The sequence below is a fragment of the Salvelinus namaycush genome, chromosome 1 (genome assembly GCF_016432855.1).
Source record: "Salvelinus namaycush isolate Seneca chromosome 1, SaNama_1.0, whole genome shotgun sequence".
NCBI lineage: Eukaryota > Metazoa > Chordata > Actinopteri > Salmoniformes > Salmonidae > Salvelinus > Salvelinus namaycush.
Window position 1 is genome coordinate 6174466 of NC_052307.1, and position 27362 is coordinate 6201827.

At 42.2% G+C, this 27362-nt stretch overlaps 1 protein-coding gene across 3 annotated transcripts; it reads right to left on the reverse strand.

Moving 5' to 3' along the window:
* Positions 1 to 711: 711 nt before the first annotated feature.
* LOC120032547 (excitatory amino acid transporter 1-like) lies at positions 712 to 26972 on the reverse strand. Of its 3 annotated transcripts, none has more exons than XM_038979054.1 (10): positions 26512 to 26960; positions 24807 to 25102; positions 23179 to 23316; positions 10163 to 10367; positions 9354 to 9396; positions 4347 to 4621; positions 3375 to 3608; positions 3078 to 3272; positions 2172 to 2306; positions 712 to 1055 (listed from the first exon to the last, which is right to left on the reverse strand). In XM_038979054.1, exons 2-10 carry the CDS (start codon positions 24985 to 24987, stop codon positions 848 to 850), a joined length of 1614 nt encoding a protein of 537 aa, XP_038834982.1. In that variant the 5' UTR covers positions 24988 to 25102; positions 26512 to 26960; the 3' UTR covers positions 712 to 847. The 3 variants fall into 3 exon arrangements, 2 of the variants coding, with proteins under 2 accessions (XP_038834982.1, XP_038835695.1); XR_005474002.1 differs by lacking the exon at positions 712 to 1055 and adding an exon at positions 2628 to 2716 and having other exon boundaries at positions 2196 to 2306; positions 26512 to 26971; XM_038979767.1 differs by lacking the exons at positions 712 to 1055; positions 2172 to 2306 and adding an exon at positions 2628 to 2733 and having other exon boundaries at positions 26512 to 26972.
* Between the last annotated feature and the right edge of the window lie 390 nt (positions 26973 to 27362).

Here is a 27362-nt window from a genome sequence, read left to right on the forward strand (position 1 = left end):
TAGATATTGTTTAACGAGTAATAAAACAAATGTTTACCTCCCCTTGCGAAAATAATGGCACAGCCTTTTTCTAAAATGTGTTATAAGATTGGAGAACACATTGGGATTTTCGACCATTCCTCCATACAGAATCGTTCCAGGTCCTTGATATCCGTTGTCTGCACTTATGGACTGCACTCTTTGATTCAAACCACAGGTATTTTCATGTCAATCCATAAACGCAGATGAAGGATATCACGGATCTGTATGGATTCTGTATGGAGGAATGGTCTTCAAGATCCCTCCCAATGTGTTCTCCAACTCATAAAATATTTTATCAAAAGGCTCAGTGTCGTTATCCTCACAAGGTATTGAAAACAGGGGTGTCAATTATTTTGACCCTTACCTTTTTGAAAAAAGAATACATGACTTGTTAAACAAAATCTATAATTATCTATAATTCTATAAGTATAAAATAATAGAACTTCCCTTTTTTGTCCATACAATATAACTCATTATTTTAATTATTTATTTGATACGGTCATTTTTGCTAATTTTTATCAACGGTGTTAATGATTTCAGACCCCACTGTATCTTCTTGATTACATCAATATCAAGAAGTTATTCAATGAAATCTAATCAGCACGAACGGCTGCAGAAGTTATTCAATTAAATCTAATTAGCACGAACGGCTGCAGAACTCTTGATCAAATAAAATACATCCTGTACATACTCTTGGTTCAGCTTCTTGGTCTAAACAAACAATATCATTTTTTTTTTTTTTGTGTTTTGAGGATTGATATGGATTGATATGGGTTGCTTCCCTTTACCATGGGATTAAAAACACCACAGTGGTCAAACTGCGGTGCTACATCTTGGTCTCACTGTCTGGAGGCTTCTCGTTTTCATACTCGTTCTCGTGGGCGATGAGCTGGTAGGATTTCTTGTCTTTCTCCTCCACCACAGAGTTCCCCATCTCCGCATCCTTGGATTGTAACTCATGACGAGACAGATACTCAACAATACCTGTGCCAATCGAGTCTCCCAGCACGTTAGTGGTGGTACGCAACCTGTCTCTGTATAAAATGGAGGGAGTCCAGTTGTTAGAGATAATATACCGTACAGAAAGGGAATGTAACACTCAGAATATTACTCTTTCAGCTTTCCTACAAGGGATTCATTTTCAAAAATAATTGTTCTCCCCAAAGAAAAGGCAAGGTTTGCACAGAGGCAACACTTTGGTGTGAAATTTGGCAAAGGCATGCACTACCCAGCCTATTTCTTAGAGAGAAAAAAACTGTTTATTTTCCATTGGAGGTTTGGCAAACTAAAACCAGGCGTATCATTTCACAAACTGGTAGACATTATTTGTATTTAATAGGATTTATTAGGGATGCCCATTAGTTCCTGCCAAGGCAGCAGCTACACTTCCTGTGGTTTATTAGGGATGCCCATTAGTTCCTGCCAAGGCAGCAGCTACACTTCCTGTGGTTTATTAGGGATGCCCATTAGTTCCTGCCAAGGCAGCAGCTATTCTACCTGGGGTCCAAATATATTAAAGCACTTACATTACATATAAAACCAAATATAAAACACTACATCATATAACATTATTACACCACTACATATCTACAATACAAAATATATAATACCCCTATACAACAATATTATGATTACCGTTGAACACAATGGGTATGTTTAAATAACCTCAGAAAATAAAAGTTGAAACGCTCAGCCACTAGATCCCATGCATGAGATCTCTAGAGGAATCACATGTCGATAGAATCAGAAACAGATGGATTCGGGAGAATGGAATGTGAAGGGAGTCTCTCACTACCTATACTGACTGAGTCTTCCCTAAGGCTTTGGTTTCTGTCCAGAGATGGAAATTAAGCTAACCCGTTAGTCACTGGCTAGTTTTCAGACCAGGCTAGTAGAAAATATGCCAAAATATAGGCCGAAATCTGTCTTCTTAAATATGGCATGGCATAGATTTTGGACCCTTGGCTAGTGGAACAACACATGGGCTGGTAGAAACTGCAGTCTACTAGTCCAGCTGGTCAGGACCCCAAATCCTTCAATTCCATCCCTGTGTCTGACACTGTCCACACAGTAAATATCCAAACTTCTTTAGAAGATGATCATATCAGTCAAACTATAAATAATTGTCACAGAAAATAGACTGTACTCACAGGAACCAATCCACTGCAATGATGAGGGTGATGTCATCAGTGGGCAGTCCAACAGAGGTCAGCACAATCACCATGGTGACCAGTCCAGCCTGTGGTATCCCAGCTGCACCGATACTTGCTGCTGTGGCCGTGATGCTATTCCACAGGACAGAGAGACACAACCAAAGAAATAGATTAGATTAGATCAGGGTTTGCCGAACTCGGTCCTCAAAGGGTGCATGTTCTGTTTTTTTCCCTATTACACAGCTGATTCAAATAATAAACTAATCTACTGTGTAGTGGGGCGGCAGGTATCCTAGTGGTTAGCGCGTTGGACTAGTAACCGAAAGGTTGCAAGATCGCATCCCCGAGCTGACAAGGTAAAAACAAATCTGTCGTTCTGAACAAGGCAGTCATTGAAAATAAGTATTTGTTCTTTAACTGACTTGCCTAGATAAAAAATAAAAAATAACATACACTGTTTGGGGTCCCGAGGACAGAGTTTGGGAAACATTGGATTAGATGAACACACTAGCTGCCAGTCCACCCGTTATGTCATTCTAGTTCTGTGGACACATCACTTCTGTAAGACACAGTGCAGTTAGATTAACAATAATTTAATCTTTCTGCCAATATCAGATATGTCTATGTCCTGGGAAATGTTCTTGTTATTTACAACCTCATGCTAATCGCATTAGGCTACGTTAGCTCAACCGTTCCGTGGAAGGGACACCGATCCTTAACAAACCCTTGACTCATTCAGTTTCACGGAAACCAACCTCTGCAGCTCCTCCTTTTCCCAGAAGCTTACTAAATCCCAGAAAAATATATCTTAACTTCCATGAATTTGCATTGATGTTAGTGGGAGACTAAGCATAAGTCATGATTCATCCCAAAGAGCTTGGTTAATGGACTGGATGGACATACCTTATAGTGAGGATCTGTCCAAAGTTCATGTCCATGTTGTTGACCTGGGCTATGAAGAGAGCCGCGATAGCTTCGTACAAGGCGGTGCCGTCCATGTTGATGGTGGCGCCCACTGGCAGCACGAAGCGTGTCACTCTCTTATCTATCCCATTGTTCTCCTCCAGACACTTAAATGTGATAGGCAACGTGGCTGAGCTGAGGGTGAACAGGAGGAAAGGCGAGAGAGAGAGAGAGAGACAGAAGAGACATTAGGAGTCAGAAAAGTCAGATCTACTGTCTATCACCATGACAACTCACCTAGATGAGGTCCCCAACGCGGTAATGAGAGCCTGTAGGATTCCACAGATGAAGACAAAGGGATTCTTCCGTGTGATCACAAAGTAGAGTGTGGGTAGTACCAGGAAGGCATGGATAGACAGGCCAATGATGACTGTTATAGTGTACATGCCCAACTGGCCGCCCGTTTCTGTGATGTCATCCATCTCCACTATCTTCCCAGCTATGAGAAACAGGATACCAACGGGTGCATACCTAATGCAAAAAAAATGCAAAATAAATCCCATGTCAAATTTAGGCTCACAATACCAAGCGAGTGCTGATAGTTAGCTACATCACGTTATTCTGGTACCGTCAAGATCAACACATTTCCACTATCACATAGTACACAACACCAAGTTCTACTTTTCTTATTTTTTGAAGTATTTTCTCTTTATTGGATAGATTTAGAGGTTAATTAAATGGTGAGAGACCGGCACATTGAGATTTAAATTCCCAGCCACGCTTTAATTCCCAGCCACTCTGTAATTCCCAGCCACCCTGTAATTCCCAGCCACCCTGTAATTCCCAATCAGCCTGCAATTCCCAACCAGCCTTTAATTTCCAGCCACCTTGTAATTCCCAGCCACTCTTTCATTCCCAGCCACCCTGTAATTCCCAGCCACCCTGTAATTCCCAGCTACCCTTTAATTCCCAGCCATCCTGTAATTCCCAGCCACCCTGTAATTCCCAACCAGCCCTGTAATTCACTGTAATTCCCAACCAGCCTGTAATTCCTAACCAGCCTGTAATTCCTAACCAGCCTGTAATTCCCAGCCACCCTGTAATTCCCAGCCACCTTGTAATTTGAAAGCTCCGGGGTTAGGAATCCCCTAGGTTCAAATTTAGGATCAGCTTCCAGTCCCACAATCCTAAAACTGAACCAAGATCAATGTCTAGGGGCAACTTCACCCTAAACCTAATTCAAACCATGCCTAACACTACACCACGCACCACATGATAATGGCCACCAGTCTCATGATAGCCTCGTTGAGACAGACAAAGAAGTCCTTGAGGGGCTTTCCCTGCTCCTTCATGCTGCCAATGATGAGACCGAAGCATATGGAGAACACGACCAGACCCAGGGCATTGACCCCGTTCACCTGCCCCGGGATGGGGATCACCTCCTCCCGCATGATATGCTGTCCCTGGGTCCCGTTCAAGACGAAGAGGGTATCGTTCACCGTCATCTTCACATGGACCACTCTCTTTCCGTACTGCGTTTTAAACTGTAGGGCAAAGGTACAAAGCTTTATTGATTTTTGTTCAGTGCATATACAGTCTATTCAGAAAGTATTCAGACCCCTTGACTTTTCCACATTTTGTTACGTTGCAGCCTTATTCTAAAATGGATTAAATTGTTTTTTCCCGTTATCAATCTACACACAATACCACATAATTACAAAGCAAAAACTTTGCAAAAAAAACTGAAATATCACATTCAGACCCTTTTCTCAGTACTTTGTTGAAGCACCTTTGGCAACGATTACAGCCTTGAGTCTTTTTGGATATGATGCTACAAGCGTGTCTTGGACTATCAATAATGTGAAGACTGTTAAATTATCAAATCAATTCTCTATGTGTAATTATTACCTGATTAAACTAATCATGTAAACTCCACGGGAAAATGTTATTTAAAGAGTTACTATTTCCAGAATTTAACTCTCTCAGATATTTTCACATCTTATCGATTACAGTCCCTTATTAATGTATTATTACCTCATCAGTCATATTCTGAATGTCGCAAACTCTTGGATATCAGCACGAACCCTAGCATAAATGATGAATCAGCGATATACCAATTGCTTAATTATTTATTTACTAACTAAATAATCACACAGAAGTACATAAACACACACAGGATAGGTTATACATTGGTTACTAACATGATACAATGAAAAGTCACTAGTGGACAAAACCGATATGACGGCTTGTTACACAAATTAAAAGGGAGGGGCAGGTGAGAAAGAGCGGGAGAAAAAACAAAACGACTCCACTATTGTACACACAGCTGATAACTATGCTCATGGAAATGCTAATACTTTGCACATGAATGGCCGCTCATTCGAAAATAATTGCAATTTACATATTTACGATTGTATGCCTTTGTTGTCTCTGTTGAAATCGCCAGTCCATTTGCTGGAGAGTCAGTCGACAGAAAGTCTCTGGTTTGTCTCCCAGATCCTTTGTAGTTGTAGCGTCTGTCTGTTACAATGGATACGTGAGATGTACCAATGGTCGTTTGATAGGGAAATGTTCTCCTCTCGTCTTCGGTTGAGATTCCTAGACTATTTTACATATACAGCTGCAGACTGTGAATGTGTATTCTTTAGTTTTGTAGAGATTTTCTTCTTCTCTGTCGAAAGTTTCAGAGTTCTAGCCATTACGTGCCTCTCAGCTCACGCTGTTGGTCTTGTTGGCCTAATGTACATTTTGATGGAAGTGGGTTTTATACACTCTGGGAAAAGGGGGCGTTCTATGACGCCGATGTAATTTCTGTGCTCATGTGGGCGTGGTCACTGACTTGGTGAAGACTTCAAATGAAAAACAATTCTCTCATTTAGAAGGCTAACATCACATTACATCTTCTCACAAATAGTTTCACATTTAATCATATACGTTCCTCCTGGGATGTCACGATCGTCGTAATCCTCCTCGTCTGAGGAGGAGTAAAGATCGGACCAAAACGCAGCTTGATGTGAATCCATTCTTCTAATTTATTAAACGAAGAACACTTAAACACACTATACAAACTTACAAAACAACAAAACGAACGTGACGCTATAATACGAAAGTGCAGACACAAGCAACCAACGTATAGACATAGACAATAACCCACAACCCACAACCCACAATACAAAACAGGCTACCTAAATATGGTTCCCAATCAGAGACAATGAAAAACACCTGCCTCTGATTGAGAACCATATCAGGCCAAATTACACACCTAAACATAGAAACACAGAACATAGACTGTCCACCCCAACTCACGCCCTGACCAACTAACTAAAGACAAAAACAAAGGAAATAAAGGTCAGAACGTGACATGCGAGTCTGATAACGGGTAAATATATACAGTCAGAGATACAGTTATGTTGTTCTACCGTCTTTAGTTACATCACAAATGATTACCAAATTCGACAGGATTGTTCTTTAAATACCCATGGACCATTCCAAATGTTTGGAATACAGAAATACTATTTACTGTACTGCAATGTCTCTCCCTGTGGTAACAAAAGGATTTAACTTCCATTGCTGAGAGTGGGACAGAGAGTTTTCCTGCAGGTATTTATGACCATCATAAAACTGTGGAGAGAGAGAGGGGGGGGGGGGTGCCTATGATCCTTCCCCCAAGGGCACTTCATGACACTTGGCACAACTGTATTTGGGGAGTTTCTACCATTCTTCTCTGCAGATCTCCTCAAGCTCTGTCAGGTTGGATAGGGAGCATCGCTGCACATCTATTTTCAGGTCTCTCTAGAGATGTTCGATTGGATTCAAGTCCGGGCTCTGACTGGGCCACTCAAGGACATTCAGAGACATGTCCCGAAGCCCCTCCTGCATTGTCTTGGTTGTGTGCCTAGAGTCATTGTCCTGTTGGAAGGTGAACCTTCGCCCCAGTCTAAGGTCCTGAGCGCTCTGGAGCAGGTTTTCATCAAGGATCTCTCTGTACTTTGCTCAGTTCATCTTTCCCTCGATCCTGACTAGTCTCCCAGTCCCTGCCACTGAAAAACATCCCCACAGCATGATGCTGCCACCACCATGCTTCACCGTAGGGATGGTGACTCGTTTCCTCCAGACTTGATGCTTGGCATTCAAACCAAAGCGTTCAGTCTTGGTTTCATCAGACCAGAGAATCTTATTTCTCATGGTCTGACAGTCCTTTAGGTGCCTTTTGGCAAACTCCAAGCGGGCTGTAATTTTACTGAGGAGTGACTTCCGTCTGGACACTCTACCATAAAGGCCTGATTGGTGGAGTGCTGCAGAGGTGGTTGTCCTTCTGGAAGGTTCTCCCATCTCCACAGAGGAACTCCAGAGCTCTGTCAGAGTGACCATCGGATTCTTGGTCACCGCCCTGACCAAGACCCTTCTACTCGATTGCTCTGTTTGGCCGGGTGGCCAGGTCTAGGAAGAATCTTGGTGGTTACAAACTTATTCCATTTAAGAATGATGGAGGCCACTGTGTTCTTGGGGACCTTCAATGCTGCGGAGATTGTTTGGTACCCTTCCCCAGATCTGTGCCTCGACACAATCCTGTCTCAGAGCTCTACGGACAATTCCTTCGACCTCACAACTTGGTTTTTGCTCTGACATGCACTGTCAACTGTGGGACCTTATATAGACAGGTGTGTGCTTTTCCAAATCATGTCCAATCAATTGAATTTACCACAGCTGGACTCCAATCAAGTTGAAGAAACAGCTCAAGGATGATCAATGGAAACAGGATGCACCTGAGCTCAATTTCGAGTCTAATAGCAAAGGGTCTGAATACTTATGTAAATAAGGTATTTCAGTTGTTATTTTTAATAAATTAGCAAAAATGTCTAAAAACCCATTTTTGCTTTGTCAATATGGGGTATTGTGTGTAGTGGCTGAGTGGCTGCTGCCAACATACTGACTCAACTCCAGCCACTTTAGTAATGGAAATTTATGTAAAAATGTATCACTAGCCACTTTAAACAATGCCACTTAATATAATGTTTACATACCCTACATTACTCATCTCATATGTATATACTGTACTCTATACCATCTATTCCATCTTGCCTATGCCGTTCTGTACCATCACTCATTCATATATCTTTATGTACATATTCTTTATCCCTTTACACTTGTGTGTATAAGGTAGTAGTTGTGGAATTGTTAGGTTAGATTACTCGTTGGTTATTACTGCATTGTCGGAACTAGAAGCACAAGCATTTCGCTACACTCGCATTATTATCTGCTACCCATGTGTATGTGACAAATAAAAATTCATTTGATTTGATTAGGATTTTTTTTTAAATCCATTTTAGAATAAGGCTGTAACGTAACAAAATGTGGAAAGTCAAGGGGTCTGAATACTTTCCAAATCCACTGTATACGGGTAGGTAGATTTCTAAGAGCAGATTAACAATGAAAAAACCAACACACTTTATTACATAAAATACCTGGTCCTCTGTAGCTCAGTGGGTTGAGCATTGCACCTGCAATGCCAGGATAGTGGGTTTGATTCCTGGGACCACCGATATGATAAATGTATGCATGCATGACTGTAAGTCTCTATGGATAAAAACATCTGCTAAATGGTATATATTATTGTATAATATGTCATGTACACTGAGTGTACAAAACATTAAGAACACCTGCTATTTCCATGACAGACTGACCAGGTGAAATCTATGAACTCTTTTTGATGTCAACTGTTAAATCCACTTCAAATATTGTAAATGAAATGAAGGAGACAGGTTAAAGAAGGATTTCTAAGCCTTGAGACATGGATTGTGTATGTGTGCCATTCAGCGGGTGAATGGGCAAGACACAATTATTTAAGTGCCTTTGAAAGGGGTATGATAGTATGTGCCAGGTGCACCGGTTTGTGTCAAGAACTGCAACAACGCTGCTGGGTTTTTGACACTCACCAGTGTATCAACAATGGCCCACCACCCAAAGGACATCCAGCCAACATGACACAACAGTGGGAAGCATTGGAGTCAACATGGGCCAGCATCCCTGTGGAAGGCTTTCTACCCCAATGAATTGAGTCTGTTCTGAGGAAGGTGTTCCTAATGTTTGGTATACTCAGTGTATTCGCGATAAGCAGTGGACTCTGATATTCCCCTGTGGGTTATATTACTAGGCTTCGTTAATACTATCTGGATACGGCACTGTTCTGGGTTTCACATTGTTCCCTTCGTACAAATCTGTCAGTGAGATCGATGTACGGTCCAGGTTTACATTTTGGAACAGAAAAGGACTTACCTGCTGAGTGCAAGCTTGCACAATGTTTGGAGGGAACATGTTTCTAGAAGAGAGAAACAAACCAATCAAATCTCAGTACTGACAAAGCATTGTACTTGCTTTTTATTTTCCTTTAAAGTGACAAACTGATCATTCATGTGAATGTAAGAGAAAATCAGAAAACAACAACAGAACAGCAACAGGAAACAACAACAGAACAGCAACAGGAAGCAACAACAGAACAGCAACAGGAAGCAACAACAGAACAGCAACAGGAAGCAACAACAGAACAGCAACAGGAAGCAACAACAGAACAGCAACAGGAAGCAACAACAGAACAGCAACAGGAAGCAACAACAGAACAGCAACAGGAAGCAACAACAGAACAGCAACAGGAAACAACAACAGAACAGCAACAGGAAACAACAACAGAACAGCAACAGGAAACAACAACAGAACAGCAACAGGAAACAACAACAGAACAGCAACAGGAAACAACAACAGAACAGCAACAGGAAGCAACAACAGAACAGCAACAGGAAGCAACAACAGAACAGCAACAGGAAGCAACAACAGAACAGCAACAGGAAGCAACAACAGAATGACAACAGGAAACAACAACAGAACAGCAACAGGAAACAACAACAGAACAGCAACAGGAAGCAGTATAAAGTACAGTTGCGACTCTTAACACAACACCAAGTGACCTCGTCAGCAAATTTCGGACCTCTTGGCGTAACGGTTAAGGTGTTGGGTTGACAATCGCTGGACCTGGGTTTGAGTCCCGGTCAGGGCACCACCCTGAATACACGACAATAATTATGGCCTACCTGATGAGGTCCAGGAAAGCGTCAGCAGGGCTGACCTGCTCGATCTTCTGCTGATTTTTGAATTCATCCTTGGAGCCCTTCCCAGGGTGGATGATGAGCACCATGACGATGCCGATGAAGACTGCGATGACTGTGGTGGTCATGTAGTACACCACTGCCCTCATACCCATCTTCCCAGAGGCACGGCTGTCCAATGCTGCAATGCCTGGTGGGACAAAAAGACAGCCTGGTGAGTCAGTCTGAGAATAGAGAAAACACTTGATGACAATCCCAGACCTGTCATGCTCACCAAGTTTGTGTCCCAAATGGCTCCCTATTCCCTCTATAATGACTAGGGCGCTATTTGGGACACAGCCCACCACTCTCCCCTGACTTTTTCTCACACAGGAATTGAAACTAGCTGTGACTTTCAGGCTGGACTGCTTCAGCTGGGTCACTGTACCTGAGTTTGAATCTCTTTGACGGGATGTAGACGATGTTAAAGTGAGATATTTAAAAAAATTGTTATTCTGGGGAGGAAAACATACTGAGACAATGAGCTTGCTTCAATAGCAATGACGTTAGTTAGCGACATATTTTCAGTGTCAGCTGTCCTTATGGGGTATTCCCCCAGTTCAGCCTTTTGTGTGAATGAGATGTGATGCATGTGTTCTTTTCAGAGGTGCACTGTGTGACCCCTACATGGCCCTCTGTCCCAGTCTCTCTCCTCCGCTCTCCTCCTTTACACACTAATCTTATTGCCTGCAATTCTCTTTCTTTACTCCCCCCACCCCCTTTTTCCCTTTTGGACAACCCTGGGAAAACTTGTTGACTTAGTCCAGCTTGCACAGCTACATTGATTCTCCCCCGTCACTTTGGCAACAAGAAATGCAGCCACCGCATTTTCATCCTTGAGAGTGAAATAATTACTTTCTCATACAGAGAATGTTCATTAAACCAAGGTGCTGTACACCCTTAGGAAAAGGGTTCCAACAGGGTTCTTCAGCTGTCCCCATAGCAAGACCCTTTTTGGTTGCAGGTAGAATAATTTGTGGTTCCAGGTAGAACTCTTTTGGGTTCCATGTAGAACCCTTTGTGTAAAGGAACTCAAAAGGGTTATAAATGGAACCAGAAGGGTTATTCAAAGAGTTCTAGAGGAGAGGAGCGTAGAGGAGACATTGTGATGTTAGAGCTATACCAACTAAAATTCACAGCCATCCAGCACAATACCTATTCAGTTCCTATAGGTCCCGGACAATGAGCATGAGGCCATTAACTCTGTATAGGTTCTGTCCTAAATGGTACTCTATTCACTTAAAAGTAGTGCACTATATAGGGAATGGGGTGCCTTTTGGGATGCAAACCCAGATCTCTGGCATTAGCACAACAGACAAAAGATAACTATTTATTTGAAGCCTGTCAGAAGTAGAAGTTCCCTGCAGGGTTCCTTCATTTATTGAACTGATGCAAATGCAGATAGTCTGTCTGATGTTCTTTATTGACTTAGACCTTTTATGAACAGTGATTTTTATGACTATTTTTTTATGGCAAAAACATCTGGAAGACAACTGATCGTGCCAATCAAGGCACTGTTTAGGCCTACATTGCCAACTGTGCATCAAAAGTGTGGTGTTAACTTTAAAATGAGAGATTATACATACATCCAGATGAGCAAAACAGAGGCAAAGTGTATTCAGAAAGTATTCAGACCCCTTGACTTTTTCCACATTTTGTTACATTACAGCTTTATTATAAAATGGATCAATTGTTTTTTTCCCCTCATCAATACCCCATAATGACAAAGCAAAAAATAAGGTATTTCAGTTTTTTATTTTAAATACATTTGCAAACATTTCAAAAAAACTGTTTTTGCTTTGTCATTATGGGGTATCGTATGTAGATTGATGAGTGAAATAAAACTATTTCATCCATTTTAGAATACGGCTGTAACGTAACAAAATGTGGAAAAAGTCAAAGGGTCTGAATACTTTCCGAATACACTGAGTTAGTGTAAAAAACGGATTAGCCTGATTTAGCCATGGGCTAGAACTAACGAGTGGGTTCATGTGAGCAGAGGCCCCACCACACACCCCTTGTATGACCTCCATGACCCCACCCCCTATCTCCCCATTCATCCACCCACCCACCCTTTAAACCTCTGCACTTCCCTCTTATGTGGTGTCATGAAATGCCTGGCCACAATATGTTTTTTTCTCTTCTAGAAAGCAACGGAAGGAAATGCAGTGTTTTATGTGTAGTAAGAGGACAAGGAAGGAGAGCCATGAGGGCCCTCGTCACAAGCAAACCACACATAGCAGTAATTAGAGCAGCTGACGAAAAGAGGGAGAAAACGACAGAGGCCTCTCTCTCTACCTATGTCTCTCTCTCCCTCTCTCTCTCAATTCAATTTCAATTTCAATTTAAGGGCTTTATTGGCATGGGAAACATGTAAACATTACACTCACAGAAGTTCCAAAAGAATAAAGACATTACAAATGTCCTATTATGTATATATACAGTGTTGTAACGATGTGCAAATGGTTAAAGTATAAAAGGGAAAATAAATAAACATAAATATGGGTTGAATTTACAAAGGTGTTTGTTCTTCACTAGTTGCCCTTTTCTTGTGGCAAAAGGTCACACATCTTGCTGCTGTGATGGCACACTGTGGTATTTCACCCAGTAGATATGAGAGTTTATCAAAATTGGGTTGGTTTTTGAATTCTTTGTGGATCTGTGTAATCTGAGGGAAATATGTGTCTCTAATATGGACATACATTTGGCAGGAGGTGAGGAAGTGCTGCTCAGTTTCCACCCCGTTTTGTGGGGAGTGTGCGCAACCTGTCTTCTCTTGAGAGCCAGGTCTGCCTACGGCGGTCTGCCTACTTTCTCAATAGCAATGTTCACTGAGTCTGTACATAGTCAAAGCTTTCTTTAAGTTTGGGTCAGTCACAGTGGTCAGGTATTCTGCCACTGTGTACTCTGCCAAATAGCATTCTAGTTTGCTCAGTTTTTTTGTTAATTCTTTCCAATGTGTCAAGTAATTCTCTTTTTGTTTTCTCATGATTTGGTTGGGTCTAATTGTGTTGCTGTCCTGGGGCATTGTGGGGTCTGTTTGGGTTTGTGTACAGAGTCCCAGGGCCAGCTTGCTAAGGGGACTCTTCTCCAGGTTCATCTTTCTGTAGGCGATGGCTTTGTTATGGAAAGTTTGGGAATCGCTTCCTTTTAGGTGATTGTAGAATTTAACGGCTCTGTTCTGGATTTTGATAATTAGCGGGTATCGGTCTAATTCTGCTCTGCATGCATAATTTGATGTTTTACGTTGTACACTGAGGATATTTTTGCAGAGTTCTGCATGCAGTCTCAATTTGGTGTTTTGAATTCTTGGTTGGTGAGCGGACCCCAGACCCTCTCTCTCTCTCTACCTCTGTCTCTCTCTCTCTCTACCTCTGTCTCTCCCTCTCTCTACCGCCGTCTCTTTCCCTCTCTCAACCCCCGTCTCTCTCTCCCTCTCCCATCTAATGACTTGGAACAAACAAAATACTTTGAAGGACAGGCAATGTCAGAAATCATCTAGATATTACGGTACAATTTAACAGTAACATATTGGGATATACACTAAACAACATATGGATATTGGAAGGAAATGGAACACGCTGTTGTACATGTCGATCGAGATCATTCCAAACATGCTCAATGGGTGACATATCTGGTGAGCATGCAGGCCATGGAAGAACTGGGACATTTTCAGCTTCCAGGAATTGTGTACAGATCCTTGCGACATGGGGCTGCGGATTATCATGCTGAAACATGAGGTGATGGCGGTGGATGAATGGCACGACAATAAGCCTCAGGATCTCGTCACGGTATCTCTGTGCATTCAAATTGCCATTGATAAAAAGCAATTGTGTTCGTTATCCATAGCTTATGCTTGCTCATAACATAACCCCACCGCCACCATGGAGCACTCTGTTCACAACGTTGACATCAGCAAACCGCTCGCCCACCCGACACCATACATGCTGTCTGCTATCTGTCCGGTACAGTTGAAACCAGGATTCAACCGTGAAGAGCACACTACTCCAGCATGCCAGTGCTCATCGAAGGTGAGCATTTGCCCACTGAAGTCGGTTACGACGCCAAACTGCAGTCAGGTCAAGACGACGAGCACGCAGATGAGCTTCCCTGAGACGTTTTCTGACAGTTTGTGCAGAAATGTTTTGGTTGTGCAAACCCACAGTTTCATCAGCTGTCTGGGTAGTTGGTCTCAGACGATCCCACAGGTGAAGAAGCCGGATGTGGAGGTCCACGGCTGGCATGGTTACATGTGGTCTGCGGTTGTGAGGCCGGTTGGAAATACTGCCAAATTCTCTAACACAACATTGGAGGCGGCTTATGGTAGAGAAATTAACATTAAATTATCTAGGCAACAACTCTGGTGGACATTCCTGCAGTCACCATGCCAATTGCACACTCTCTCAAAACTTGAGACATTTCTGGCATTGTGTTGTGTGACAAAACTGCAAATTTTTAGAGTGGCCTTATTGTCCCCAGCACAAGGTGCACCTGTGTAATGATCATGCTGTTTAATCAGCTTCTTTATAAGCCACACCTGTCAGGTGGATGGATTATAATTAGGAGAACTGCTCACTAACAAGGATGTAAAAAAAAATATTTAAAAAATAAATTGTCCACAAAATTTGAGAGAAATAAGCTTTTTGTGCGTATGGAACATTTCTGAGATTATTTCAGCTAGTGAAAAATGAGTTCAACACTTTACATGTTGCGTTTATGTTTTTGTTCAGTATAAAAGTGTCAAACCCCTTTAAATGTTGTATGTCACAATATATTTAAATGTTTCACTCTTCTTACAATGTTGCAATCCGAAGTTGTATGTAACATATTTTGTACCATCAGAAGTCATATTAGCCATGCTCAACAATATCCATCCATTTTTATCACAACCATGTTTGCATTTGATGGGATCCCAAAAAGTTTCCCTACATTCTCTATATGTCGTAGTCTGAATCAAAGTGTTTATTTCAAGTCTCAATGTGGCAGCAACCCAATGTTAACATTGATGTCATTCTCTAACCGTAGACTCCAATGTAGTCAGGCAACAAGAGTTTCCCATTTCATAGTGTAAATCAAACCCTGCAGCGGTTTTATGAGCCAATGACCAACGTAATGTTTCCTACAGCTGTTTAACACAGTATGCTAGATGAGGAAACACTTTCACAGATGTAGTAATACTGATAAGATTATATATTTCCAGAAAATAATTGCCCATTATGCTCCTTAATAAAGTTATTCTCTTCTTCACTGTTTTGGGGGGTTTACTTTACTCTACACAAAGTTCGCAGTATCAAAGAGACCCAAACATTTCCTATCACTTTCAATGGATCTTTCCTCCATTGTCAAATTCTAAATTATAGATTAAATTTCCACCAGTAAAAATGGGGGAAAAAACATCCCCCTCACGTTTTTAAAGTGTGAAATGCTTTTTTTGGGAAACAGGCGGGAAACAGGCGGGAAACATCTTACTGAAAGAGTTTCTTTTCATGAGGTGAGAGAAAGGCTGCTTTGTCTCTCCAGGCTGTCTCTGCATGTCCACCGTGACCCTTGACCCTACTCGACCCGAGTCGGAAGCTCCTGTTGGGTGAAGAGACTGGCGACCACACAGGAGCAGCACCACCTAGTCTCACAACAACCCCCTGTTCAGTTCACTCTTCCCCTTCATTACGCTCTCTCCATTCCATCTGTTCATCTGTAACTCAACACTCCATCACCTATCTTTACTCCCCCAAAACAGATCTGAAGGTTTATGGTCGATACTACAACTTCCCAGAGCTCAGTCTGAACACAGATCCTATTAAATTACAGGCTGGCTGACAAACATACTGTGCAGATGTACCTACAAATGCATTGATTAAAGATCCAATGCAGCCGTGTTTATCTCAATATCAAATCATTTCTGGGTAACAATTAAGTACCTTAGCGTGATTGCTTTCAATTCAAATGGTCAAAAATAAACAAAAATAGCTTTTTGCAAGGGCTGACTGGGAGTGGTTTGATTGGGGAGGGGAAAACTGAAAACTAGTTGTTATTGGCTGAGTGGTTTGAAACTCTCTTTCTTATTGGTCTATTAACTAATTGACTGCCTGGTGATGTCACCAGGAAGGCCAAAAGTCCATCCCACCAGTCTTTTTAAACAGCTCTTACACTAAAAGGGAATTATCATAATTTTCACAACTTCACACTATTATTCTATTTGACATTTTAGTCATTTAGCAGATGCTCTTATCCAGAGTGACTTACAGATAATGCATTCATTTTAAGATAGCTAGGTAGGGACAGCCACATATCACCTTCATAGTAAGTATATTTTCAAATGAAGCATGTGTTTTGTTGGTCCACCAGATCAGGGGCAGTAGGGATAACCAGGGATGTTCTCTTGATAAGTGCGTGAATTAGGCAATTTTCCGGTCCTGCGAAGCATTCAAAATGTAATGAGTACTTTTGGGTGTCAGGGAAAATGTATGGAGTAGAAATTACATTATTTTCTTCAGGAATATAGTGAAGCAAAAGTAGTACTTTGAAGTCGGTGACACTCCCACGGGACGGTTGAGCTAACGTAGGCTAATGTGATTAGCATGAGGTTGTAAGTAACAAGAAAACATCCCAGGACATAGACATATCTGATATGGTTAGAAAGCTTAAATTCTTGTTAATCTAACTGCACTGTCCAATTTACAGTAGCTTTACAGTGAAAGAATACCATGACATTGTTTGAGGAGAGTGCACAGTTATGAACTTGAAAATGTATCAATAAACCAATTAGGCACATTTGGGCAGACTTAATACATTTTTTTTAACATAAATGCAATGGTTCATTGGATCAGTCTAAAACGTTTCACATACACTGCTGCCATCTAGTGGGCAAAATCTAAATTGCACCTGGGCTGGAGTAGTACATTATGGCCTTTCTCTTGCATTTCAAAGATGATGGTACAAAAAAAATACAAAGGAACGTTTTTTTTCTTCTTCTTTGTATTATCTTTTAACAGATCTATTGTGTTTGATTCTCCTACATTCCTTTCACATTTCCACAAACTTCAAAGTGTTTCCTTTCAAATGGTACCAAGAATATGCATATCCTTGCTTCAGGGCCTGAGCTACAGGCAGTTAGACTTGGGTTTGTCATTTTAGGCAAAATTGAAAACAATGGTCTGATTCTTAAAAGGTTTTTAAGTACTTTACACCACTGTACATACTACAGGGATTTCTTGAAGAGCTTTGGTCTGAAAACACAGAGCTTTGTTTACTATCATGTATCATGTGACATTAGCTCAGAGGATATGTTAATGAAGAGCTGCATGGTACAAAGCGTGTTATTATAGGCCAAGAGGACTTCAAGGGAACTTGGCCAGCCCTCTGTCACTCACTGTGAGCAACCACTCAGAGGTCACATGCATATCGCCCACTTCCTGTCAAATACAAACAAGCAGACACGACAAGGTACGAGCCCGTCCGGAAACATCACTGATGTTTTGGTTTGACTATGTACATTGGCTAAAAATTGGGACAAATAAATACAAATATCTGTCTTTGGAACATGACCCTCCTGTAAGGTCATTTAGAAGCACAACTGGACCCCAAAAAACATGCACTGGTAAACATGGAATACTGTTTGCTCTCAGGTTAGGTCCTAAATACCACCTTATTCCCCTAAATAGTGTACTTGGCCTGAATAAAAGAAGTCCACTATATAGGGAATAGGGTGCCATTAGGACGTGACCTCAGAGGTACATGGTAAAGTCAAGAAACAACAAAGAAAGTGTTCACCTAAATCACATAGCAATATCTATCAATATATACTGAACACAAATATAAACGCAACAATTTCAAAGATTTTACTGAGATAAAGTTCATATGAGGAAAATCCTAATCTATAGATTTCACATGACTGGGCAGGGGTGCAGCCATGAGTGGTCCTTGGAGGGAATAGGCTTACCAACTGGGGAGCCAGAACCAGCCAATCAGAATATGTTTTTCTGGACAAAAGGGCTTTATTATAGACAGAAATACTCCTCAGCACCCGCCCAATGACGATTCCGCAGGTGAAGAAGCCGGATGTGGAGGCCCACGGCTGGCGTGAGGCCGGTTGGACATGCTGCCAAATTCTCTATAACGAAATTGTAGGCAGTTTATGGTAGAGAAATGAACATTAAATTCTCTGGCAACAGCTCTGGTGGACATTCCTGCAGTCAGCATGCCAATTGCACACTCCCTCATATCTTGACACATCTGTGGCATTGTGTTGTGTGACAAAACTGCACATTTTAGAGTGGCCCTTTCTTGACCCCAGCACAAGGTGCATCTGTGTAATGATCATGCTGTTTAATCAGCTTCTTGATATGCCACATCTGTCAGGTGGATGGATTATCTTGGCAAAGGAGAAATGCTCACTAACAGGGATGTAAACAAGTTGTGCACAAAATTTGAGAAATAAGCTTTTTGTGCATATGGAACATTTCTGTGATTATTTTGATTTCAGCTCCTGAAACATGGGACAAACAATTTACATGATGCATTTATATTTTTGTTCAGTGTAATATTGTATTAGTTAAGAGTTGGAAAAGTGGCCTCTTCTAAAGGCTACAGTGCATTCGGAAAGTATTCAGACCCCTTCCCTTTTTCTACATTTTGTTACGTTACAGCCTTATTCTAAAATGGATTGAATAAAAATAAATTCTCAATCGTTCTACACACAATACCCCATAATGACACCACAAGACCCCATAATGACATCACAAACCCCATAATGACATCACAAAACCCCATAATGACATTACAATACCCCATAATGTCGAAGCGAAAACAGGTTTTTAGAACTTTGTGCAAATGTATTACAAATAAAAAACAGAAAGCATTCAGACCCTTTGCTATGAGACTCGACATTGAGCTCAGGTGCACCCCGTTCCCATTGATCATCCTTGAGCTGTTTCTACAACTTGATTGGAATCCACCTGTGGTAAATGAAATTGATTGGACATGATTTGGAAATGCACACACCTGTCTATATAAGGTTCCACTGTTGACAGTGCATGTCAGAGCAAAAACCAAGCCATGAGGTCGAAGGAATTGTCCGTAGATCTCAGAGACAGGATTGTGCGAGGCACAGATTTGGGGAAGGGTACCAAAACATTTCTTCAGCATTGAAGGTCCCCAAGAACACAGTGGCCTCCGTCATCCTTAAATGGAAGAAGTTTGGAACCACCAAGACTCTTCCTAGAGCTAGCCGCCCGGCCAAACTGAGCAATCGGGGAGAAGGGCCTTGGTCAGAGAGGTGACCAAGAACTCAATGGTCACTCAGACAGAGCTCCAGAGTTCCTCTGTGGAGATAGGAGAACCTTAGAAGGACAACCATCTCTGCAGCATTCCACCAATCAGGCCTTTATGGTATGACAGCCTGCTTGGAGTTTGCCAAAAGGCACCTAAAGGATGCTCAGACCATGAGAAACAAGATTCTCTTATCTGATGAAATCAAGATTCAACTCCTTGGACTGAATGCCAAGCATCACGTCTGCAGGAAACCTGGCACCATCCCTACGGTGTAGGATGATGTAACAGTATAGCTTCCGTCCCTCTCCTCGCCCCAACCTGGGCTCGAACCAGGGACCCTCTGCACACATCAACCAGTCACTCAAAGATGAACTGAGCAAAGTACAGGGAGATCCTTGATGAAAACCTGCTCCAGAGCATTCAGGACCTCAGACTGGGGCGAAGGTTAATCTTTCAACAGGACAATGACTCTAAGCACACAGCCAAGACAACAAAGGACTGGCTTCAGGACTAGTCTCTGAATGTCCTTGAGTGGCCCAGACAGATCCCGGACTTGAACCAGAACGAACATCTCAGGAGAGACCTGAAAATTGCTGTGCAGCGACGCTCCCTGTCCAACCTGACAGATCTTGAGGAGATCTGCAGAGAAGAATGGGAGAAACTCTCCAAATACAGGTGTGCCAAGCTTGTAACGTCATGCCCAAGAAGACTCGAGGCTATAATCACTTCCAAAGGTGCTTCAACAAAGTATTGAGTAAAAGGTCTGAAAATGTATGTAAATGTGATATACGTTTTTTATTTTGAATAAATTAGCACAATTTTCCAAAAACCTGTTTTTGCTTTGTCATTATGGGGTATTGTAATGTCAATATGGGGTATTATGTGTAGATTGATGAGGAAACTTTTCCTCTGTGTTTTTAGGGCCGTAGTAGCAGTTCATTTCTTATAGCTGCTTGTCCAGCTAAACCAGGGGTGTCAAACTCAAATACCCAGTGGGCCAAAATGTAAAACCTGAACAAAGTCGCGGGCCAACATTGAACAAATGAACCTTTTAATATGGACCCAAACAAGTTTTGCTTTAACATTGAATATGGAACAAGCATCGCTTATTACCATACAATATATAATTTAATAGTGGAGACATGCAAAATCGAATTTCAAATGAAAAAACACATCAATGGCATTCATTTATTAAATAAATAAAATTTAAATAAAAATCGTATGCCTCTTTTCTATTTGCAGCCTTCTGATTTAAATACCAAAATAAACTTTTTCCACTGGCTAATAATTTTACAAATAAAATGATAATAAATCAATCAACCATTCAAGCCCATGCCTTGTAGCAAGAAAAAGTACACAAAGAAAACGTTAATTATTGCACACTGATCTAATCTGATGTGCCCAAGCCAGATACCTGGCATCTCTTCTTGGATGCTAGTTCATCAATGTCTGGGCTCAGGCTCTGAGCTGAAGAAATCCTCAGTATCGAGCGAAGGTGTTCATCAGTCAGACGTCTCCTGTGAGTTGTTTTGGTCATCTTCATCGAGGAGAAAAGTTGCTCGCATAGATAAGTGCTGCCGAACATGGAGAGCATCTGAGCAGCTTGGGTGCGGAGCTGAGGCATTGTGTCAGGGATGAACCGTGGAAACTGTGCGGCGCCCACAGCATCATACTTTGACTTCAGCGTGTCGTTGCACTGGAGTTCAATCAGCTCCATTTGGATGTTGGTTGGTGCATTTTCCACATCAACTGCGAAGGGATTACTAAGCAGTTCAAACCTACATTTCTGGACATCGAAGTCGGCAAATCGCCGGCTAAACTCAGCGGCGAGAACACTGAGTTTTTCAGCAAACGCATGTGCGCATGGGAACACGGCGGTAGAGATCTGCGCTTTTATGGTTTGGCAGCAGGGAAAATGGCAAGGGTTTCCTTGCAGCATCTGATTCTCCCACAGGCACAGTTTAGTTTTAAAGGCCCTCACTGCAGCGTACATGTCTGTGATGATGCGCCCCCGCCCCTGAAGCTGCAGGTTCAGCGCATCGAGATGGCTCGAGATGTCACAGAGAAAGGCCAGCTCACACAGAAACTTTTGCTCCCGGAGCTCTGCTGTATCCTTCCCTTTGGTTTCCAGGAATTGACATATTTCCTCACGCAGCTCGAAACATCTGTTCAGTACTTTTCCTCTGCTTAGCCATCTCACCTCTGTGTGATACGGCACGTCTGCGTATTCCGAACCACACTCCTCTAGAAAAAATTTAAACTGGCGGTGATTCAGACCTTTGGCTCTTATAAAGTTAACTACCTGTGTTACTGTGGTCATAACATGTTCCATCTTTAGGGCTTTGGCACACAGTGATTCCTGATGTATGATGCAGTGGTAAACAGTTAGCTCACCTGCACAGTTCTCTTCCCGCATCTTCTCCCGAACCATGCCCACCAGTCCACTCTTTTTACCGCACATCGCTGGCGCACCATCTGTCGTTAATCCAACGAGTTTATCCCACGGCAGCTTTATTTCAGTTACACATTTGGAAACCTCCTCAAAGATTTCCTTTCCTGTGGTTGTGCCATGCATTGATTTGAATCCCAATAGCTCCTCCGTAACACACAGATTTGAGTCCACTCCACGGATGAAGACTGACAGCTGAGCAGTATCAGATGCGTCGCAGCTCTCATCCACAGCGAGGGAGAACGCAACGAAATCTTTTCCCTTTTCCATCAGCTGGTCATACAGATTGGTGGCAAGATCACATGTGCGATCAGCTACTGTGTTCCTGCTCAGGCTCACGTTTGAAAATGCTTGCTTTTTCTCTGGGCATACGAGGTCACAAACTTTCATCATGCACTTTTTCACGAACTCTCCCTCATTAAAGGGCCGGGCTGATTTTGCGATCTCTGCTGCCACTATATAACTAGCCTTTACAGCAGCCTCACTTTGTGATGTGGCTTTTTTGAACATATTATGTTGTGAAACCAAACTTCTTTTCATCTCCTCTACTTTCTGGCTCCTTTGAGTCATGTCCAGGTCCTTGTATTTGTCATGGTGTTTCGTTTCATAGTGTCGTCTAATGTTGTACTCCTTACTTACAGCCACGTTGACTCCACAAACAAGACAAAGAGGTTTGTCTTTTACATATGTAAACAGATATTCTGCCTCCCACTTGTCCAGAAAGCTCCTGTTTTCTGCCTTTCTTTTCGCCATTTTTGGGAAGGGATAGCGCGCTGACAGTTGTAGCGTCTATGTTGCTATGACTACTGTCACAGAGGAGAGGGCGTTTCTGGGTCCTGTCCTGATTGGCGCGCGAAAACAACAGCAGAGCATTATGGGATTCGTAGTATTAGCGGTGAATGCGCTGTATAATACCGGCGGGCCAGCTCTAGTAGTAATTTGGTATTGTCTCGCGGGCCAAATATAATTACCCCGCGGGCCAAATTTGGAGTTTGACACCCATGAGCTAAACCATTCATGTTCTCAGCAGTAGTATCGCAATAGTATAAACAATGTTGGTAGAGTTAAAGCCACGGTATGAGCAGTTGGCACACTCCTGGATGAAGTACAGATCTAGGATCAGCCTCCCAAACGAAACCTAAACCATTAGTGGGGGGTGGGAAACTAAACTGACCCAAGATCAGCATCTAGGGGTAACTTCACCCAACTCCAGTGTGGTGGAACAGGCGGTTCCTCGTCTCACCTGTGATGAGACTGGACACCAGCAAGGGAAGCACCAGCATCTGCAGCATCCTCATCAGCAGCTCTCCAGGAAATGAGAAATACTTCACCTCGCGGTAGGTCATCTTGTACGGCCGCAGGGCAAATCCCAGCCCTATACCTGTCAAATAAAATAAACAACCTCATCTATATAATAGTCTGACTGGAACAGATCCATGCAATTATCCATCCACAAAAATCCCACAGATTTATATCATTAAAGAGATCTACACTGAGTGTACAAAACATTAGGAACATCTTCCTAATGTTGAGTTGCACCCTCCTTTGCCTTCAGAACAGTCTCAATTCATCGGGACATGGACTCTACAACGTGTCATAAGAGATCCACAGGAATGATGGCCCATGTTGAATCCAATGCTTCCCACAGTTGTGTCAAGTTGGCTGGATGTTGTTTTGGTGGTCGACCATTCTTCATACACACAGGAAACTGTTTAGCGTGAAAAACCCAGCAGCGTTGCAGTTCTTGACACACTCAAACCAGTGTGCCTGCCACCTACTACCATACCCTGTTCAAAGGCACTTTTATGTTTCGTCTTGCCCATTCACCCTCTGAATGGCACACATACACAATCCATGTCTCCATTGTCTCAAGGCTGAAAATGTCCTTCTTTAACCTATCTCCTCCTCTTCATTTACACTGATTAAAGTGGATTTAACATCAATAAGAGATCATAGCTTTCACTTGGATTCACCTGGTCAGTCTATATCATGGAAAGAACAGGTGTTCCTAATGTTTTGTCCACTCAGTGTATATGGGATTTTAAAAAGGTTCCCTTTGTACGAAACTCCTAACAGAAGTTGAGTATGTGTCCCAAATGGCACCCTATTATGCCTATATAGTGCACTACTTTTTTTACCAGAGCCTATGGTCGTAGTGCACAATATAAGGTATAGGGTGCCATTTGGGCCACTGTATTAGTGTGATCCTAATTTCAACATGACTCCAGGTGGCAGGGTTAGGGTTCAGGAAAAGGAGGAGCAGGCACTTCAATTGACCCTTTCTCTGGGGGCTGTGTGGAATTCTATCACAGAGCTTTTCCTGTGATCCTGCTGGGAAAGGCTAAGGGGTCAATGGGCAGAGGTTAGAGGTTAGTGAAGGGTTCCTCCACTCACTTCATCTGTCTCCCCATTATTCTTCCCTGAGAGCATGAAGGCATGTTGGGAAGTTACACTGCTATCGGATGCACTGATGGCACAGCGGATTATCAATCGTGACCAAATTGTCCCATTTTGTATGATGTGAGAAGGAGAATATGAAAACATCGATTCTAAGTGGATACCAACCTTCAACACAATCCATTTTCAATTTTTTTTTAGGAAATCTAATAATGTGTGTGTGTGTGTGTGTGTGTGTGTGTGTGTGTGTGTGTGTGTGTGTGTGTGTGTGTGTGTGTGTGTGTGTGTGTGTGTGTGTGTGTGTGTGTGTGTGTGTGTATTTGTGTGTGTGTGAGAGAGAGAGAGAGAGAGAGAGAGAGAGAGAGAGAGAGAGAGAGAGATAGGATGAGGAATATGAGGAAATTAATACCAACTCTGTTCTTCCTGGCCCTTTCTCATTTCTCAAACTAAAAGGCTAAAAGACACAACACTTGCCAATGATGACCGCAGCGACAGTGAAGATCACAAAGGCGTTTCTGCGGAAGAAACCCTTGACATCATCCTTAGTGACACTCTCCACCCTCTGCACAGCCTTCAGGGAACGGGACTGGAGGCCATCGCGGATCTGTCTGACTCGGCTTCGGGCCTGCGGGTTCTCCCCGTTGCTCTTGGTCATTGTTGCTGGTAGTGCTGTTGCTGGTACCACTATATTCCCAGCACCTGTGAGGATCTATAGATCCTGATTCTGTGTCCGGCTCCCCACACTGGTCTTAGAGCTGAGATGAGACAATCTGGGGAGGGAAGGAGGGTGGAAAATGTGAGAGAAGAAGAGGGCTATAATATGTATTTGTTTAATTCATGTTTTATTGTCACATACACCAGATAGGTGCAGTGAAATGCATTGTTTTACTGGGTCAGCCACCCCTGGAGCAAATTAGGGTTAAGTGCTTTGCTTAAGGCACATCCACAGATTTTTCACCTTGTCAGCTCAGGTATTCGAACCAGCAACCTTTCAGTTACTGCCACCCCAAATCATCACACTTACCAACCACAATCTCTGGACCAAAACCTGGTGCAAAGCCTGCCAGTGGAAATGTACCATAATGATCCATTGAAAAATCACTATTAAGTATCAGACAACTGAAACCTAAAAAACGGTACAGTATGTAGACCTACACGTTCCAATGATAATCACAAATGAAACTCTCAAGGGGCAAGTGGGAATGAACAGAAAGAAAAGGGAACTTTCACAAAAGCAACATCAAATGACATGGATTGGAAAATATTTTCACAGAAAGTAAGTCATATAACCTAAAAAAAAAGTCATCTATCTATTGCCATCGATCTGATCACCAATAATTTACTTTTAGATTTCAGTTTTAGGTGAACATACTGTATGTACGTATACAAAATATATAAAATAAAGATGAATATATCTGAACTGAAAATATAAGGAATACAGACAGGTTCTTTATGTAGTAGCTGTTGTAGTGTAGGAGCCAGCCTGGTCTCATAGACTAGACGTAACACAGTAAATTTAAATCCGGGACGCTAAAATTAGCATAATATGTTATCTTTGGTATGGTTACATAAGACAGACGGTTACATATAACGAACGTCTAGCAATGCAAAGGTTGCATGTTCGAACCCTAAACTTAGCCCTAGCCTAGCTAACGTTAGCTACCCAGCTAACGTCAGTCACAACTATTTGAAATTCATGGCATTTCATACGTTTTGCAAATTCGTAACATATTGTACAAATTGTAATTCGCGAGATGATAAACGAAATGGATGATGGACATTCAAAAATTAAGACATACCATAGTAAATGTAACATATCATACAAATTGGTGTTTTCTTGATTTACTTTTACTATGTTACGTCTACCCCTGAGTCCAGGTTGGCTACATTGCTCATGCTACAATGAAACAGCATAGAACTGAAGGAAGCAAAACTCCACTGCTTTAGTAATGCCACATGTGGAAGCACAGAATGCTTTTGTTCAGTCTGAGCTGCCAGATAGTGAGTAACCAATAGAAAGCAACCAATAGTAAACTGCCACATAGGTACTAACCAATAATGAGGGACGAGTAGTGAACTGCCACACAGTGACTAATCAGTAGTGAGTAATGAGTAAACAGTAGCACACAGTAGTCAGATAAACACATTTTAAAAAGTGTGAAGAGAGTTGCTACTGTACCTTTAAACTTTGGGATACCTTCCTTAGGGAGTCATTTCTTGGCCTTTGCAGGGTTATTTGGGGTAAATCTCAGTCAATAAACAAGAGAGAAGAGTAGCTCTTTAAGTCGGATCTGGTGCAACCAGTGCTGGAGAGGAGGGAGAGAGGGAATGAGGGAGAGAGGGAATGAGGGAGAGAGGGAATGAAAGGGCCAGTGAGCGAATGGAGGGAGGCGGTGCACAAAACTCTCTCACACGCTGGAGGCTCACTGAAGAGGGAGGAGATTGTAATCTCCACCAAGGAACACCTCCCTTTCAGACAGAGGGGCTTGAGGAATAATGAGGTTTTGCCACAGCAGGGAAAAAGAGGCCTTCTTAATTTTCTTCTTTCACATGCTTTTCACGCTTTGTCAGTTCAGCTTGATTGGACATGAACAAGCAGAATCAGACACGAGACCAACAGCAGTGCTATAGCCATCCAGAATATGGATGGAGCTTCTTCGTCGCTAGACGTCCTCCTCCCAAATTCCAAGAAGATGACTCCCTCAGTCATGTGCAGTTGTAGTGATATTTGATATCCAGGTGGACTGTATGCTAGAAAACTCAGAATCAAGTGTAGAGTCCAAGCAAATATTGACCATGCTGCTGTGGTTTTATGCAACTTTACACTGAAAGAAACACAGGCCTAAAATACACAGTCAGATAGTAAAATAATCATTGCGAGGGACTTGAGGGCCAACGCTCAAACCACTAGGCTACTTGCCGCCCCATATGACTTACAACCTTGTAAATTAATAGAAAGAAAAAAAACATTGGTAAGAGGGAAAATAATTGGCAGTGACGGTACAATACAATACAATACATATGCTCTTT

Coding starts and splice junctions, on each gene's coding strand:
- LOC120032547 (XM_038979054.1), bottom strand. CDS start 24,987: ATGACCAAGAGCAACGGGGAGAACCCGCAGGCCCGAAGCCGAGTCAGA. Junction 23,317..24,806: donor TGTCGCTGCGGTCATCATTG/GCAAGTGTTGTG, acceptor TTTATTTGACAG/GTATAGGGCTGGGATTTGCC. Junction 2,307..3,077: donor GGACAGATCCTCACTATAAG/GTATGTCCATCC, acceptor CCTGTGGAATAG/CATCACGGCCACAGCAGCAA.